This window comes from Macrotis lagotis, chromosome 4, assembly GCF_037893015.1.
Source record: "Macrotis lagotis isolate mMagLag1 chromosome 4, bilby.v1.9.chrom.fasta, whole genome shotgun sequence".
Classification (NCBI taxonomy): domain Eukaryota; kingdom Metazoa; phylum Chordata; class Mammalia; order Peramelemorphia; family Peramelidae; genus Macrotis; species Macrotis lagotis.
In genome coordinates, this window is record NC_133661.1 from 141,012,617 (window position 1) to 141,031,924 (window position 19,308).

Consider the following 19,308-nt stretch of genomic DNA (forward strand, 5'->3'; position numbering starts at 1 on the left):
GGAGTACAGTTTGAAGATTCTTACAATAAATGGGAAATAATGAAATCTTGAACTACAGTGGTGTTTGTGTGAGTGGAGAGAAAAGGATATATATGAGATAATAATAGAGAAAGAAAGTGGCAAGATTTGGCAGTTGATTGAATATATGAATTAAATAAGTTTGGAGCTAAAGATGATAATTGATATTGCAAACCTTGTGTTGGAGTGGATATTGATACCCTAGATAATAATAGGTAATTTGGGGAAAAGGGAAGTCTTAGGGAAAAGATAAGGAGTTCTATTGTGGAGATAATGAATTAGAGAGGTATGTGAGGCATCCAATTTAAAAATTCAAAAGCAGAATGAATAGGGTTTAGAGGAGAGGGGAGAAAATAAAGGCACTAATCGTAGGCAGGTTTTTTAAAGTGGTTTAGCTGAAGAGAGAAGAGATTTAAGATTGCTAGTGGGGATGATAGGATTAATTTTTTTAGGGGTGTGTGTGTACACTGGCATGTATTTAGACAGCAGGGAAGAAACCAGAAGATAGGAAGACATGGAAGATTAGAAAAAGTGGGGGAAGGCAGTGGGAGCAGTCTTTTGGAGAAAATTGGAGGAATAGCATATGTAGAAGGATTGACCTTGGGTAGGAAAAGGTCTGCTTCATCAGAAAAGTGAAGGAGTTAGAGATGATTTCTGAGTAATGTAATAGGATGAGAAATTAGAGCTTTAGCCTTGTTTTTTTCAGTGAAGAATGAAGTGAGGTCTCCCGCCAATACAGTATGGGAAGCTTGATAAGTGTAGGCAATGAATATCCTCAGTGGGTAAGTATTGATACAGAGAATATACAGAAGGATTAATTAATATAGAGAAATAGAAGGATTAATTTTCTACGGTAATCTTTGCATAAGATTTGGAGATTTGGTATAAATCAAATTTCTTCTATACTGCTGTTTGATTTTCCCAGCAGTTTTTCTCATTATCTCTGTACATAGATGGGGATCTTTTTTCCCCTTCTACTGAATACTAGGCTATTAGATGTATTTGCTTCTGTATGCTGGGTTACTAATCAAATGAATATGCAATCTAGATATCAAAAGTCACATCAAAAGTAAATTAGAAAAACATGGAACAAATTATCTCCCAAATCTCTTTAAAAGAGAAAAAATTCATGACCAAACAAGTGTCAGAGAAGATCTCAGAAGATAAAATGAGGGCCAGTTAGTGTAGCGGACAGAGCACTGTCCCTGGAGTCAGGAAAATCTTAGTTTAAATCTAGTCTCAGCTATTTAGTAGTTGTAGGATCCTGGGAAAGTAACTTAACCCTAAATCCCTCCAAAAGAAAGAGAAATGGGTTAATTTTGATTACATAATTATACAAAAAAATCTAAAAAAGCTTAGATTAAAAGGGAAACAATTAGCTGAGGGAAACTATTTGCAGAAAGTTTATTTGATAAAAGTCTCATTTCCAAGCTATATAAGGAACAGATTCAAATTTATAAAAACAAGAACGGGATAAATGGTCTGAAGATGTACAATAGTTTACAAAAGGAGAAATCTATAGCCATATTAAAAAAAATCCAAATCACTACTAATTAGAGAACAAATTAAAGTGATTCTGAGATTTTTACCTCATACTCATCATATTGGCAAAGATGATAAATATTGTAGGAGCTATGGGAAAACAAGTTCATTGATGCACTGTGGGAAGAACTGTGAATGAGCACCATGATTCTAGAAAGCACACTGGAATAATATAAAAACATTTCTAAATCATACAGTCCCTTTGACTTAATATTATCCCTACTAGATCCATACTCAATGGAGATCAAAGAAAGAGGATAAAGTTCAATGTGTACAAAAATATTTACAGCAGCTTTTTTTTCTGATGACAAAAAACTGAAAACTTAAGGAGATACCCATTACTTGAGGAATGACTGATTAAATTGTGGTAAATGAATGTGAAAATATATTGCTATGTTATAAGAAATGAGGAAATAATCAAACATATGAACTGATAGAAATGCTATATTATACAAGTTCTATAAAAAGAATAGTTATGGAAACTTTTGTAAAGTGAAGAACAAAATGATTAGAAGCAGAACAAATTTTTCAGTAACATTATAAAGATAAAATTCTGAACATTATAAGAACTTTGATCTACATTCATCATTCAGGTGTCTAGTAGACTGATGATGTAAAATTCTACCAATTTTGTGACAGAAAGATGACATATAGAAAAATGAAGCAAATTGTTTTATAGAGCTAATAAGTAAATTTATTTTGCTTATTTGTTACAAGAGATTTGCATTTATTTTCTCTTCCCCCTCCCCCACCAAAGGGATAGAAGGGAGAGAAAATAGATTTTTGTTAAAAAAAAAGCACTTTAAAAAGTGAAAAGTTGGGGGTTACAGAATGGAACCATATAAACAAAATTATTAAAAAATACAAATAAAATCAGATTTAAATAATTGGAGAGGAATTAATTATTAATGGTAAGGTAAGGTCAATATGATAACAATGACAATTTTACCCAAGCTAATTTATATATTCAATGCCATACTAATTAAATTACTAAAAACTTTTTTAAAACTGAATTAGAACAGATACTAAAAAAATTTATTGGGAAAAACAAAAAATCAAGAAAATTAAAGGAAAAAATGAAAAAAGTATAAAGGAAGGTAGTTTAGAAGTACCAGGTTTTAAACTGTATTATAAGATAATAATTATCAAAACTATCTGGTACTAGCTAAGAAAAAAAAGTAGATCAATAGAGCTTTACATACTTTCAGATGAGGTCAATGTGTTGTTTATTTGTTTTTGTTATGAAATCTCTCAATGCATCAATAAAACTTTTTTAAAGGTCAAAGAAAAATTATATTGCTGCAGTGAGGACTTAGTTGAGAGATGAAAAAAATTTGTGGGGGAACCTAATCAGGCTTGTTTAATGGCTTTCCAGCTCTCTTAATCCGTTTGCCTTTTATATTGACCAATATGTTTCTTCAGTTTGATCAAGTAACAATGGTCCACCTTGTGTGATATACTTTTCATGTCTAGAAAACTCTGATTTGATTAAGGATTCTAAAGATTAAGCTCCTTTATACCATCATTACTTTCTGTAGGAAAGTCTCTAATAGTGACTTAAATGACTATTTTGGGATTATTTTTTTCCATTGAGACATTGATATTAAAATAGAGAAAAATCCAATTTTTGAATTCCAAGTTAGCATGGAGGGAAAAAAAGGTCCCTTTTTTTTATCTCAATCATCTTTTTTTCCCCCCAGTTCAAGCAAAGCAGAGAAAGATTGCTTTATTTTTTTTTAAAGCAGGTAAAGTTCTGGAATTTGGGTGGTACCAGGGGAAAAAGCTCTGGAATTCAAGTAGTATAAACTCCTCCTCACCATTCCCATACCAAAATGCAAGGCAAGTATTGACTGACAGTGTAAATAAATACATTTACTTATAAATGATAGAGGAAGAAAAATTTCAGATTAGCTGAAAATGAATTAAATGAAGATTTTTCAGCTTCTTAGATCATTTAACATTTACTCTTTTGAATTCTTCACTTTCAAGTAATGATCATACACAGGTGAGCACAGAAATCTTTATCACTACATACTTACATTAGAAGTGAAGGGATTCATTACATTTTAATTCCAACAAGAACTATTCCAATTATAATTAAATGAGTAAGAAGGGTAATTAAAGAGAGAAAGACATTTCATTGAAGATCATTCAATTGCCTGTAAGACACAGAATATATTTTTTTCCTTTTTTGTGTAGTCCTAATTCAATATAGAGTACATCATGTAACTCCTGGGAAAAAATCCAAATCATAAATGCTATGGGGAAATATCTAATAACTTGGAATGGTCTCTTCAAGTGGCTAATAAGCTCCTTTTATACTACAGGAATGTTAAATCTGTTAGACCATTAGTTCAAGTGCCCTAGGATGAGTTATATAAATTTGTTGACTTTCAAACTCCTCCAAGCCCATCTAAACACAATGTCTTAAAGGACGACAATCTTTTTAGTTTCTTATGTTTTTGGAGTTGGCAGAAAAGTTTGATTGCTGTGGAATCTGATCATCAATGTAAAGCTGCTGGCCATCAGCCCACCCATGTTTTCAGTCATAACAGCTGAGCTGATCTGTGATTTCTGAATCTCATGCCAATGTCAGTGCTGGGTTTGCCTATGTGTTTGTGTTGGTGTGTAAGATGCTGGAAAGAAACCATTTGCCCCACGTGTCAGATTCCAGATCTCCTACAGTTACAGCAGGGCTTGAGAGAAATATTCAGAGCAAGGCAGAGGATTAGAATAAAGAGGTGCTAATAGTGTGCAGTTGAGAAGGCAAAGGAAACTGCAGGAAACTTAATGGAAAAAGAGGGTCAAAGAAAATAAAAGGTAAAATTGAGAAATAAAGAAAAGTATGAAGGAAAAGAACAAAAATCATTTTTTAAAGGTCAAAGAGTAATAATAATATAGACTCATTTTCTTTGCCAGTTTCAACACTGTGTTATATTTTCCTTCCTTAGTAGTTCTTTAATGATATGGAATTCTTTGGATTTATATTCAACTTTTTTTTCCTTGGCTGTTTGGTTGCCACAATACATGTTTTGAGTTTCGGTTTTCCATTTCCACCTCAACTAACCTTTTCTCCTCATTCTCCATCTCTTAAAAAAATATGCTTTTGAATAAATGACACTAAGTACAGGTTTTTATCTGCAGATAAAAAATCTCTTTGCTCATTTTTCCAGCACCTCATTTCCTATTCAGTCTATTTCTTTTCATTGGATCACATAATATAAAGCTTTAAAAGAGCATCAAGGAGATCATTAAGTCAAAATGTTATTTTACCAGTGAGAAGACTAAGATACAGAGAAGTGATTTGTCCAGGGTCACATAGGTCATAAGTGGTAGAGAAAGGATTCAGATTTGGTTTCTCTGACTTCATATCTAACCTGAGATTATATTGCTCCCCACTTTTAAGGAAGGTTTCATGGAAAGTAAATAGTTTCATGCTATTTTTCACATTTATAATAATTTTTAAAACGTAATTTTTTTCTGATTTGTGGATTTGTAAATGCAATTATAAATCACAGTTTGTCAACTAGTTCTAGAGTATACTCTCATGTCAATGCTTTGGCTTCAATTTCAGCGTCTGCTTTTTTTTTTTAAAGACTAGAACTGAAAATAAGACTCTAATCCTTTGATTTCTTTGACCTCAAGCCTCAAATTCCAAGTTTTTGTTAATTGTTCATCAATTTAATTTTCCTCTTTAACTGTCAAAATTTTAACTTTCCCTCAAGGCCTAATTTAAATCCCTATTATACTACTTAGTAGACATAAGCATATATTACTTCACAAGGTAGATAGCATGAAGGTAAATTAGCACTTGGTTCAGGAGAAAAACTCAAATATTCTTGTCTGTATATTTATAATAAAATGAAACTACTGACAGAAGATTCTTTGAGTTCTTCCTTTCATGTTTAGTACTCATACATCTGAACATTTTCAACTAGTTATCCTTTGATTATCATGCATTTGTTAACAGCTGGGCATGGTTTGGGTTAGGTAAAGTTTGTGGCCATGCAACAGAGCAAAATTAACTAGCATATATGGATAGTATCTATGACTTCATTGTTAGCATATTACTCTGTTATAAGTATGTAATATTATATTTTTCGGTTAAAGTTTTTTATTATACACTTCTCTGCCTTAGTAAATAGCATCCTGGATATTCTTCAATAGATATGGCTATCTAACTGATCACAAACATTCTCTCCATTGGTGCTGATAGTAACCCATGTTTATCATTCCATGTGACTGTTGTCTATATCCTCCCATGAATCTTCCACAAAGGATCCAGTTAATATTTTAGATGCCTTCTAAGTCTTTTAAAATTTCATTGGTACCCATGTAGTAAGTGTCAATACCACAATGAACAGGAAAGTAGGAAAGACTTGAATTTAAGTCCTGTCTCTGAAACATTCTACTTTATGTGACTTTGTAAAACTCATTTGATCTCTCAATAGCCAGACAATACAGTTGAGTTGGTAATCTGCATCACTGGAGTAAGTTTCCACACTGGAAGCTCCCAAAGTTGATGATTACAGAGTTGTATTAGAATAATCAATCAGTATAGGACTATATCTATTTCTCTATTATCCTTTGTTTTTTTCCACATGACTGGTTCACATACTTATCTTTCCTAAATGTTTTTTTTAATGAAAAGAGACAGTGTTCTGTATTGGTTAAAGGGATGGCCTTGCAAATATGAAGATATGTTAAAATCCCGCTTTTAACAATTATTAGACATATAACTATGAGTTAAGGCATTTAAGATCCCAGTGTCCCACCCAACTCTCTAAATTCTACAAGCTACTGGGGAAGGGAAATTTAGGTACCTTGAATTTCTGATACTTATGAAATCATAGATCTAGACCCCTTTCCTCCAAAAACACCCCCCCCCACTTTTGGTTATGCCACTTTTGGCATAACTAAACACAATCTTTCTTTTGATTACTCAAGTTCATCATTATTAGTAACTACTATACTATACTATACTATGAATGCATTTGTTTTTTGGGATATTGGGGCTAATCTCTTATGACAATAGATATTATGTTGTAACTCCCTTTCTTGAATAAATCATAGCTATCAGCATCTATTTGTTGCTATTTGCATCTATAATGACTATGGTTTGCCATACTTTTAACAATTACCTCAGGTTCAGAGTACTCTGTGGGTCAATTATAACTTTTAAAAGTAAGGTTGGACAACCCTGTTGTACACAATAACAGCCATACTGTACTATGAAAAATTGTGAATGATTTAGTTGGTCTCAGCAATATCATGCTCTAAGACAATCACAAAGGACTAATGATGCTCACAGTCTGCCTTCATGAAAAAAACTGATATTGTTTGAATACAGACCAAAGTATGCTATTTTCCCCTTTAACTTCTTTCTTTCTGTTTTATTAAGTCTTAGACCAAATGACTGAGTATTTTTATATGACTGTACATATAATCTATATTTTTTTGCTTACCATCTCAGGGAAGGGGAGGGAAGGGAAAGAGGGAGGGATGGAATTTAACTTTAAAAAGTTAAAAAATTGTTTTAACATGTAATTGGGGAAAAAAGAAAATATAATTAAGTTTTTGTTAACGGCAGCTAGTAGACACAATTAAATCCAAGTAGATTTTTATGAACTGGCATTGTACACATAATAACAAACCTTCCACACAAAAACCTGGGGACACATTTCACAACCATATACAATGTGAGTGGGAAAAACAGGCAAAAACTTACTATACACTCGCAGAGAGTTACATACAGAGGGAACATGTGGACCATACAACTCACCTATCTAGCACTGCAGGGTCCTGATATTTCTTCCTATGCTATTCTCTATGGGTATAATATCTTAACTGGGCTTCCTGATCCTGTCCTCTACTGCTCATAGTTAGGAATAATTCCCTCAATTCCTCAAGGCTCCTCCAGTTTCATGCTTCCTGCTGGATGTGGCATCTCCCATCAGATTGGTGCTACTCTTCAAAAGTGCTGAGGATTGTTGAGGAGGTTGGGGTGAGGAAAGACAAGTAGGTCTCCCAAGTAAGTCTATTCTCAACTCACAAATCTTATACACTTAAGAATGGTCTCCTGCCTTGAATAAATTTTTATAAAGTATACTTGCTTTTTAGAGGATGGCTTATTACTCTTTAATTCCATCATATTTAATAAAATTTGTTAAGGACTTCTTAATACTTCATAAAAGGATAACAATGTAAACATAGTTTTGCACTTTAAGATTTTTAGCACCTGCTATTTCTGTTTCCTGCTGCCTACATTTTGCAATTTTATCAACTGAACTGGAGAGAAAAATAAATTGTTTAGAGATCTCCTTATTTTCACACCCAAATACTCTTAAAAAAGAACACTAAACTTTGATTAAAAACTTCCTCATCAGGGGTGGCTAGGTGTCACAGTGGATAGAACAGTGGCCTTGGAGTCAGGAGGATCCAAGTTCAAATCCAGCCTCAGACACTTAATAATTATCTAGCTGTGTGATCTTGGGCAAATCATTTATCCTTATTGCCTAGCCAAAAAACTCCAAACAAAAACCAAAAAAACTCCATCTCCCATTCCACTTCTTTTTCCCACTGGAATGAAGACTATGCAGTTGGAGGATCACTTTGATGTCTTCTTGCTCAGTATCATCTCACCTAAATCAAAGTTTTTCACTCCTTCCAAACTGATTATGACCTTTTCTTACCTAATTCAAATGCCTTTGATGTATTCAACTGAAGAGTTAGCTACTAGTAGTATTTTTGCCTGACAAAGACATCAATCAGGACTAGTTTGTTATTAGTAATTTCTCTTCAATTGGGCATGATTATTTGATTCACTTGTCACTCTTATACATAGATGAAGTTTATCTTACAGATTTTTCAGGTATTCTCACTAAAGACAAGATTGTAGTTCTGCAGTCATAGGAAAAAGTGGATAATTGAAGACAGTAAGTATGTTAGAAGAGGTCATATGATCACATATGTAGAGCCAGAAAGTCATATATTTCATTTTATAGATGAATAATCAGTCTAGGACAGGGAAATAAACTTGTCCAAGATACATAGGTCATAATATCAGAGTCAGGATATGAACCCAGATTTTCTGAATCTGCAGCTCTTGGCATTATTCTCATTCTTCTTCATGAGAAGGGGAGGGGCCCACAACAATGCAGAGAACAGACACATAAGTTACTAACAACTATGTTACAACTTAAGGAAATATGATATAGTGCTAAGAAAAATTAGACCTGGAGCCAATTAATCTGAATTCTAGTCTCAGCTCTTCCACTTAATTAGCTTTGTAACTTTATATAAATCATTTTATTCTTCTGGGCTTTAGTAAAATGAAAGAAGTTATTTTTATGATATGTAAAGTCCCCATAGCTCTAAGATTCAATTATCTTAACCACTGTTTCTCAAGAACTTTTGATATTTCCTGCTTTCTACTTCAAGTCATGATGTAGTTATTAAGATGAGCTTCCTTTTCTCCCCTCCTGTTCTCATATTACCAGATGCTTTCTTTTATGTTATTCTCCTTCACCCTTAAGATGCACAAGTTCATCCTTCTTGTTAAAGCAAATTCCTTTATATGTAGAAGTGATCCCATTCCATTTGGTCTTCTTCAGCAATTTGCATATTAAGTGCTTCTATTAAATCCACTCACTAATTTTCAAACTCTTCCTGTCTACTAGTTGCTTCTCTATTGCTTAGAAACATATTGTATCCTCTATCCTCCAAAAACTCTTTATTTGACCTACCTATCCCATATGTCTTCTCCCTTTTTGTGACAAAGCTCCTGGAGAGGGATAGCTATGACATGGGCCTCTACTTCCTCTCCTCTCACTCTTTTCTTATTTTTGTTTTGCATTCTGGTATCTATCCTCCTTATTCAACAGAAACTGCTCTCCAAAGTTATCAATGACTTCCTTTTGTTTTGTTTTGTTTTTAGGCTTTTTGCAAGGCAAATGGGGTTAAGTGGCTTGCCCAAGGCCACACAGCTTAGGTAATTATTAAGTGTCTGAGACCTTATTTGAACCCAGGTACTCCTGACTCCAAGGCCAGTGCTTTATCCACTATGTCACCTAGCTGCCCCTATCAATGACTTCTTAATTGCCAAAACCAATAACCTTCATTTTTTTCTCTTCTTGACCTCTCTACAAGCTATCATACTTTTCTCCTTGATATTTGGAATCTTCTTTGACCTTTCTCCTCCCTAGATCTTTGGGACATTTTTCTGGTTTTCCTTTTACCAAACAGATCACTTGTCCTCATGCTACTTTGCTGGATCTTCATCAGGATCACTTGCACCTATTACATACACCTGTTGCATGGGGCTCTTTCCTGGGACCTCTTTTCTTCTCCTTTATACTATTTTATTTGGTGTTCTCATCATCACCCTTGGAATCAGCTATTGTATTTATGTAGATGATACTCAGTTCTATTTAGCTAAATCTAACTTCTTGTCTGATCTCCAGTTTTATATCTCTAACTACCCATTAGCCATTCTTATTGTTGAGTCATTTTAGTCATGTTCAATTCTTCATGACCCCATACAGGGTTTTCTTGGCAGAGATATAAGAATGGTTTGCCACTTGCTTCCGAAGCTCATTTTACAGATGAGGAACTGAGGCAAACATCATTAATTAACTTTTCCAAGATCACATAGCTAATGGGTGTCTGAGGTCATATTTGAACTCTGAAAGATGCTTTTTCCTTAGTTCATGCCTGGCACTCTATCCACTGTACAACCTAGCTGGCCTATTGGCTATAAAATATAATAAAAAGACAATACAAAGTGTTCCAAAAGTCTTACTGCTATTAAGCTATTAAAGTCATTAAAATTTTGTGACACTTTGTATTGCCTGAATTTGTTTACAAATTTAGTATTATTTAAAACCACCAAGAAATATTTTACAGTTAGGCAAATAATACAGATCTTTTGAGAAAAGAAAAAAAATTTAAATATCAAGGAAAATAATAAAAAAAAGGTAGGAATGAAGGAGGAAACTTCAAATTAAACTGTCTTAAAATCATTTGGCATGAGTTGAATATGGGAAAGTAGATTAATATAATAGATTAGACAAAGAGAAACAAATATTTGGACTCAATAATTCATTGTTCAGTAAACTCCCAAATGAAAATTACCTAGGAAAGAGCTCATTATCAAGCAAAATTACTAGGAAAACCAAAAAGCAGCCTGGCAGAAATTAGGCTTAGGGCCTCTTACCCCAATACTATAATAAATTCAAAGTATATATAGTATGTTAATATTAAAGATTATGCTATGAAAAAATAGTAGAGAAGTACATCATATAACTTTCACACACCTAGGTAGATGTTGAATTCTTAATGAAATAAGGAATATAGATGATTACAAAACATAAATCAGATAATTTTATTTACACAAAATTGAAAAGTTTTTGGATGAACAAATCCAAGTGTAACCAGAATGAGAGGGGAAGTAGTTAATTGGGGAAATAGGTTTACATCAAATGATTGGCCTCTAATATCCAAGATATATGGACAATTAATAGAAATATATAAAATAAAACATGTCTCCAAAAGATCAGTAGTTAAAGAATATGAACAAACAGTACTCAAAAAAGAATGTTGACTATTAACTACTATTTAAATGCCTCAAATCCCTAATAATGAGAAATGCAATCACTATAATTTTGAAGTTTCATCTCCTATATGGAAAATTCATCTCCTATACAGAAAAAAAGATGGCAAAAGAGAGAACTAATCAATCCTAGAGGGATTGTGTAAAGATAGCCATACTAATGTATTGTTGGTAGAACTGTGAATTATTTGAAAGAGTAATTTGGTATTACACAGACAATAACTGAAATATCCAAATTATTTGACCCAGGGATTCCTTTTCTAAGTATGTATCCACAAAGGGTACAATGACAAAAAGAAAAGTCCCTTATTCACTAAAATACATATAGCAAATATTTTTGTGTAACAAAGAAAAACAGATACAAATCATTTTGAGAATGGCTAAACAAATTGTGGTTCATGTATGTAATGAAATGTTATTATGTTATAAGAAGATATGAATTATAACTACAGATGGAAAGACTGTCCTTTTCTCTTGTTCATATTTAATTCTGCACCTAGCTTATTGTTTATCTGTAGTTCTTGATTAAGATAAACCTAGTGAAAAACTCAGTGGACTGCCCATTCAACTTCACATGTTATTTTAGAAAATAAAGATTCTTAATATACTTAGATTTTAGTGAAAAGAACCATAATATCACAGATACTGATGTGAGCAAGATACAAGCAATAATAGACATCTTTTCTACTTGCAATCTGTTCTGGATATTCTTCAGAAAAGTTGTCAAGACCTTCTATTAATATACATGTTTGTTTTATGACTTCATGTTACTAATCAGGATTCTGAACACAATTTTACCTGTGGTTACATTTGGCATGGAAATTTGTATAGTCTTGATTCTGAAGTCAAGGCTATATTTTGCTTTACCAAATCATCTTTTTATTGTAAATATTTGACACCTTTTGGTCAGTTTGTCACTGTAAAAATATGTACGCTTTCAGACATCTTTTGCAAAGCCTTATTCTCTTCCCATGTTTTGACTGAGAAATCTCTCCTTGTGTGTCATTTTTGCTTCCTCATATAGACTCAGGTGGTGGAGTATACATTTTGGAGTTTCACTATATTTTTGAAAAAGTTTATTTTAGGAATAATGACATTTAGAAATGTTTAGAAATTTTATAAATATTGACAAAGCTATTCCATTTTTCCCTGAGTTGTCATTCTGGTATTGTCAATGAATTCTTTTTGATGATTTAGCTTCATTGAGTTTCATATTAAACTGGATGTAGACTGATTTCCTATTCCACTGATCTTCACTGATTTGTTGTGTGGAGAGTGATACTGTTTAGAACCTAATATGATTTTCCTTTATAATATTTTGCAAATGAATTTATTTTTAAAAATAATATTAGCTTCAGAGTCTTTGTGCATGGCAAGGAGACTCATTATTTTCCTTTTCTTTACCTGAAATAGTTCTTGTTCTCTTTTGGCCTCTTTGCTCTGACGATTGCTTGGCATTTTTATAGGAAATAATAGTAATCAGAATCAATGTCTTTACCTTTATACAATTTCTATTTTGTGGGACATGGATGATTTATCTGAATAATCAGGTTGTATCTTCTGACTTCATATAATTTCAGATTCACAATTGATTTTACATATCTAATTTGGTATTGATTTAATATGAATCAATTGTGCACAAATGGCTAGCAGTTAATTTATTTTTTGTGATGTTCTTTGGTGCTCACTATGTTCAGTGCCTTCCAGGTTTATTGATAAATTATCTTGTTTATAATATAAAAGCATTACACTTTTGTATAGTTTGCACACCTTTACTCTCTCATGTTTTTAAAACCTGAATTAAATTCCAATATTTTTCACTTTTCTCTCTCATGCTCCATCATTTACAATGAAGTCACTTATTACCCATATGTGTTGACATGACATAGAAGATCTCTCAATTTTCTTCATAAGATTTCTGAACCTTTGCAATAGGTACTATTAGTGTTCATGAGCTACAATTACCTTCATGTCAATCAATCAGGCAACAAAATACATTGAGCACTATATATATATATATATATATATATATATATATATATATATATATATATATATATATATATATCACCGTACTAAGAAATTTTGGTGATACCCATCCCCTCTCTCCAAAAAGCAAGAACATTGTCCCTGCCTGCCCTCAGGGAACTCACCTTCAAATCAAAGAGACAGCATACAAAAATTGTGTATATAAATACACTATCTATCTATATGTACATTTTTGAATATATGTAATCAAGTAATAGGAAAGGTAGAAAAGAGGAAGAATTTGAGGATAATTAGATCGATTTTGATAGTATTTTTGCTCCAGCTTATTATGAGCTCTGCAAAATTAGATGATAAAGTTTCCCTTGAAATATTTTATGGTGCCTTTCTACTATTAGAAACAAGCAATTGCATGCTGAAACCAACGCTTATAGAATTCTACAAAGAGCTCCTGCGAGTCATTCTTTCATTTACCTGGTATTATAAAAGGTTTTCTGGCTTATTTATACCAAGGATGTTAATATCTTTGTTTCAATTCCTCTAGGAGCTTTTGACCAATTAGACATTCATCTTGTATTTTAGAGAGAACAAGCAGTTAAATTAATGTTTATTATTGGATAAAAAGTAACTATTAATTACCCCCAATCCCTTTTGCCACTTTATTACTGTCAATGTAGACATGAGAGGGGCTGCATTATACTGAGAGCCACATTGACTCTTTCTTTAATGGGCTGTATACTGGTGGTCAGCCTCTCCCTACTTCATTACACTTATTCTTAGGGTAATGGAGTCTGTTCCAAAGTCTTTCCAACTTAAGGAATCGATCAAAGTTTCCACTCTCCGATGGAGCCTAGGATCACTTCCAAACATGACAGTGAGACTTTTGTGAAGGATTTATATTCACAGGCAATAAGAATTACTGTGCCTAAATAATATTAATAAGACAGACAAATAACATTACTATCATTATTATAATAGACAGTATAAAATGTGATTTTCAAATTCATTTAATTTGCTAAACTCTGCCCCCATTCTCTTTTCTTGGGATTATTTTTCAGCAAAGTCACTCTCTGATGATACATGCTACTGAATATCTATTTCATATATTTTTCACAAATTTCAAGATACTTCTGAATCATTTTTCTACTCTATCAACCAATGTTTGCTCAATTAAGTGCAAAGTACTTTCAATTTTGGGCCAAAAAATTATTTCAAAGATGAAATATATTATAAAATATAATCAAAGAAAGTCCAGGGTAAAATAGATTTTTTTGTTTTGTTTTGTTTTAGGTTTTTGCAAGGCAAACAGGGTTAAGTGGCTTGCCCAAGGCCACACAGCTAGGTAATTATTAAGTATCTGAGACAGGATTTGAACTCAGGTACTCCTGACTCCAGGGCTGGTGCTTTATCCACTACGCCTCCTAGCCACCCCCTAAAAGAGATTTTTAACGGATTTTTTCATTCTACTACTTGCTTCCTTTTCCCACAGATTGATAACTAATTATTGTGAAAGAAAAGAAGAAAAATCTTTGGATTTGAGTTGTGAATCAAAGTGGAAAGAATAGCTGAAAATACATTACACACAGTAGATATTTTATTGAATTGAAATGAAAATAGCATTGGGATAAAAGATTTAATAATAGAAGTATATATATTATTAAATCTTTTATCCCAATGCTATATATATATATATATATATATATATATATATATATTTATATATATATATATATATATATGTACTTATTTTATTTATATAGTGATAATGTACTAATAGCCCCCTCCACCTTTATTTGCTTGTTTGTCTTAATATCATTGGGGATTACTGACTTCTAGAGGGCTTTTAACTTCTAAAACAATTCAACCATGAACAGATAGGTAATTATGGTGGTGATATGGATAATAATGGAGTCCTTTTTTGCTTGTATTTCTATAATTTTTAACATGCAAAACCAAAAATATTGTGGGATTCTATTAAAATTGAAGGGGAACAATACCATTCCTTTTTTTCCTTTTCAGGGTTATCTGGTCTTTCCATTCCTATTTAGGTGATTATATAACATACAATCTTAATGGAAACATGACAAGACTTGAAGTTATTGTATCCAGATGCTATAATGTAGTAGCTATTTCTAAAAACCTGAAGAAATTCAAGCCTAACAAAAAGCATCTTTATATGGTGATAAAGAATGGTTTCTTTAAGATGTTCATGGTCAGAGAATATGTTAAGTATGTGGTTCAAATATCTGGGTGGGCAAAGCAAGTGGAAATATAAGTTCTAAGGAGACACTAAGAAATGTGCTTCTGAAAATATTTTCAGTCTGAAGTGTGTTCAGTGTGAACTTGTGGTCTAACATGGACAGAATGCGGGAATGTGGTCTGTTGGATTGTAATGAATTTGTGGGTTTTCTTGGGCAGTAAGTATATTTGAAATTCTATGCCTTAAGTTTAATACAACTCGGTGCTCCAGCAGCATTTATTTACTTAGTTCATACTACATTAACTTATACTTGTTTATATTTTTTATAAGCATTTTTCACCCTGATTCTCCAATTTCAGTCCCATAGAGTTTTAAAACATTCCCTCAGAATACCATTGTGGCTGAGAGGTTGAAGGTGATGAATTTTTGAACTTGGTTTGATCACTAGAGGCCTTTTCCACATGGGTTCACAACACCTTGTTTAAGCATCTTTATTATATTGTTCCCATGTGTTTGCCTTATTCCTTTGGAGTCCAGACTGTAAGTTTCTTTTCTTTTCTTTTCTTTCTTTTTTTTTTTTTTTGGTAAGAAAATGGGATTAAGTGACTTGCTCAAAGTCACAGCTAGGTAATTATTAAGTATCTGAGGTCACATTTGAACCCAGGTCCTCCTGACTCCAGGGCTGGTGCTCTATCATCTGTGTCACCTAGCTGCCCCTGTAAGTTTTTTAAAGGTAGACACTATGTACTCTACAGGTGTGTGCTAGTGTAATAAAAATCCATGTAAGACAAAAATTATTGGGTGGTGATTCATATTACCTAAGAATCTTTCTTTACTTTGCAAAAAAGATTTATTGAAATAGTGTATTAGTGCAGTGAATGTAAAATTGGTCCAGTCATGTAACTGCTCAATTGAGGAAATATCATGAATGCAGCTTGGAAACTAGTCTGCATCATGTAGAGAACTGACTTATCAGTAAGTACTTAATGACTTGTTCCTGGTCACAAACATATTATATCTGTCAGAGGCAACTAAAAGAATCCTTGCCTGGTCTGGTTGTTCTCTAAATTTTCTCCTAGCTCTAATATTCCAGGATTTCCTATGCTCTATGATTCATTCTAGTTTACACAGATGTCTTTGCCGAATTCTCATTACATTTATAGTTAGAACTATACATTGAACACTCAGTTGTTCTATGGTTGTTTTGTTTGACATAAAACTCGAAGACCATATATTATATTTCTGGATTTCTCACAGTACCTAAAATAATTCTAGATGTACAATAGAGGGTCAATAAATATGGTTGTGCTTTTAGTTTTTAGTGGGTGGCTGCTGTGATTGAGTGAAGCCCAGCAGGGCTCATATATTAGGCCTATAAACCTTTGTTTTCCCTCATAGCACTGAATATTACAATGGAATTTCAGCATAGATTTGCAATGAGCTACCTGAATCAATGCCACAGGTTTCTAATTTTTTTTTGACAGAAAAATTGATATAGTGGGGTAAGACAACTATCAATTTGTGAAACCTCAACTCTAGACATGCATATATGAGGTGTTATAGAGGGCTCAAAAGCTGCTACATTCTGAGTTCAACATGTTGAAAACAATAGACACTTAAAATGATACAAAGGGTGAAATTAAAAAGCATTCATCTAACTATACATTAGAATATGATACAAAGTCATAATAGTATTAGCAAAATATCAAAGGCTGACTATTTATGAAAGTCTGTTGAAATTTAGTACTCCATTTCAATCCAATTCAATTTAGAACAAGTAGGCAATGACTCAGGTTTTAAAACAGAGGTCTTGATGGCCTCTGAATAATAGCATAACATAGCTTTTAGTCTGAAAGATGAGTTCCATATTCTGTATTATACAATTAAAACTTATATTCACATTAAGATTTAATTTCAGTCATTACAAATGTCACCCATAGAATCATGATATGTGGTGCTTCTTTGAGCCTTTATGGGGCAAGGGGAGAATGGCATAAATGTCCTAGGGCACCACTCTTTGCAGCTGGGCTGCATAATCTGTATTTAAATCACTAGTAAGGATATAAATACCTTTCCTTAATATGGTTTAACTCAGTGACTCTTCTTTCTATCATCAGATAAGCAGATAATAGATCCTTTACATGAAATTCTGAATTGACAACCACAAATTCAACTTAACCCAGTGAAAATAGGAAAATTATTCTAGGCATCAAAGGAAATAAAATATGAGTGGAGCTATTTATTCTGCTCTTACTTAATTTTCTTTCAAACAAATATATGAGGTTATGTTTATTATTACTTCATATTACAAGTAGAACCATTAAGAAATCAAGGGAAAATGGACTGAGAGATTTTAGGGGTCAGGAAAAAAGTTTTTTAAAAGCTTCCTCCTTACCTTGACTGGCATGGATGTAAATTGCACCGCCGGACTTGGGGTTCTGGGCGACTCACATGCTGACAGTCACTGTCATTCACCAGAGTCATGGTCTTATTAATAATTTTCGTACAGGACACAATTGTTTTGCGTTCTCCTAAAAATCCAATATAAATCATAAAATTAAGTGAATTAATTAGGTCAGGACAATGTGTGAGATCCATTAATACTTAGAGAAAAATGTTCAAATTTAATTTTTATCTTTTCCACTCAAGAGTTTCAAAATTTCATTTAGTTTTTAATTAAATGAACTTAATTACATTTAATATTTTTGTTTATGTCTTAGACTACATAAGATATGACTATAAGTAATAAAGACAAAATTTATGTGGAATATTGATTTATAAAATGTTTAAATAATTGCTACTGGAAAGCAAGATATCTGTGTTTCTTTTCTGGTGGTTTCACTAACTTGGCATTTGCCTTATTTACCCTTATATATTTTCTAGGAAGAAGAGAATGTGATATTTCTTTATATAACAATAAACTGCAAGTTGTCCCAATTATGTTTTGTATCATGCCCAGATAGACTGGAGAAATATTCAGCAAATCATAACTGAACTATGAAAAATGATCCAAAGGACAAATCCCTTCTCCTTCAATACTTCTAATACATATGTATATATATGTATATATATATATATATATATATGATGAAAGCTGATGATAAAAGCCTAAAATATGTATTTCTAATATTTTACTAATGATCACAAAAATCACAAATCAACTTCTTAAAAAATCTCTCATTCTACAAACAAGAAAATACTGATTTCCTCATGGTTCTTAATACTTATATTAATAATTCAAGTTTTTCCATTCCATACCAACTCCAAAAAAGGCAAACCCACTAGTCATGCAGGTCTAAGTTCAAACGTATCTATTCTGGGCAATAACTTGAGGAAGCAAGATTACCTAATTGGGTACTTTCAATCTCCCATTAGGAGCTATCAGAAGGGTTTCAGATGCACCAAAGTTGCCCTAGGAATCAGCTTAGAGTTGATACCTCTATGAAGAATCATAAAATTCTTCTCCAATGGACACTCATTGTTTAGGGAGCTGTTTGAGTGTGAGAGTTATGAGTACTTTGTGATGTTGAAAGTCAGGGTATAGAGGATACTGGGAATTTTTACCTCTTAATTGATTCTCTTTCCTTCTTAAGTTGGAGCTGTCTCCTTCAAAGACAAGCAAAGATCTAACTCAGGTGATTTGAACCTCAAGTAAAAAATTTGAAATTATTTGGAAAAGAAGCATAATAAAAACCAATTCATCTTACTGTCAAGGGAGAAGAGGGTAAGAGTATCACTGAGATGTTTCTTTCTCTCCTTAATCTGAGAACCAAACTTAAAGCATATATGAAATTGTTGAGTTGTATGAGAAAATGGTGACTTAGAATCCCCTTCTTAAAAAATTTCTCTTTCACAATGTGGAATCCTGTCATTTTGAGTTTTGTTAATGATAACTAGCAATAGCTAACAATTATATAGTGCTTTAAGGTTTACAAAGAGCTTTTCAAAGATC

At 32.6% G+C, this 19,308-nt stretch overlaps 1 protein-coding gene across 2 annotated transcripts in view; it reads right to left on the bottom strand.

The window, feature by feature from the left end:
• ADAMTS17 (ADAM metallopeptidase with thrombospondin type 1 motif 17) overlaps nt 1–19,308 on the bottom strand; it is a 511,869-nt gene that overhangs the window by 93,421 nt on the left and 399,140 nt on the right. For both annotated transcript variants that reach the window (XM_074234214.1, XM_074234213.1), the window contains one exon: nt 17,752–17,887. In XM_074234214.1, coding sequence (XP_074090315.1) covers nt 17,752–17,887 — 136 coding nt within the window. The remainder of the gene's footprint in view (nt 1–17,751; nt 17,888–19,308) is intronic.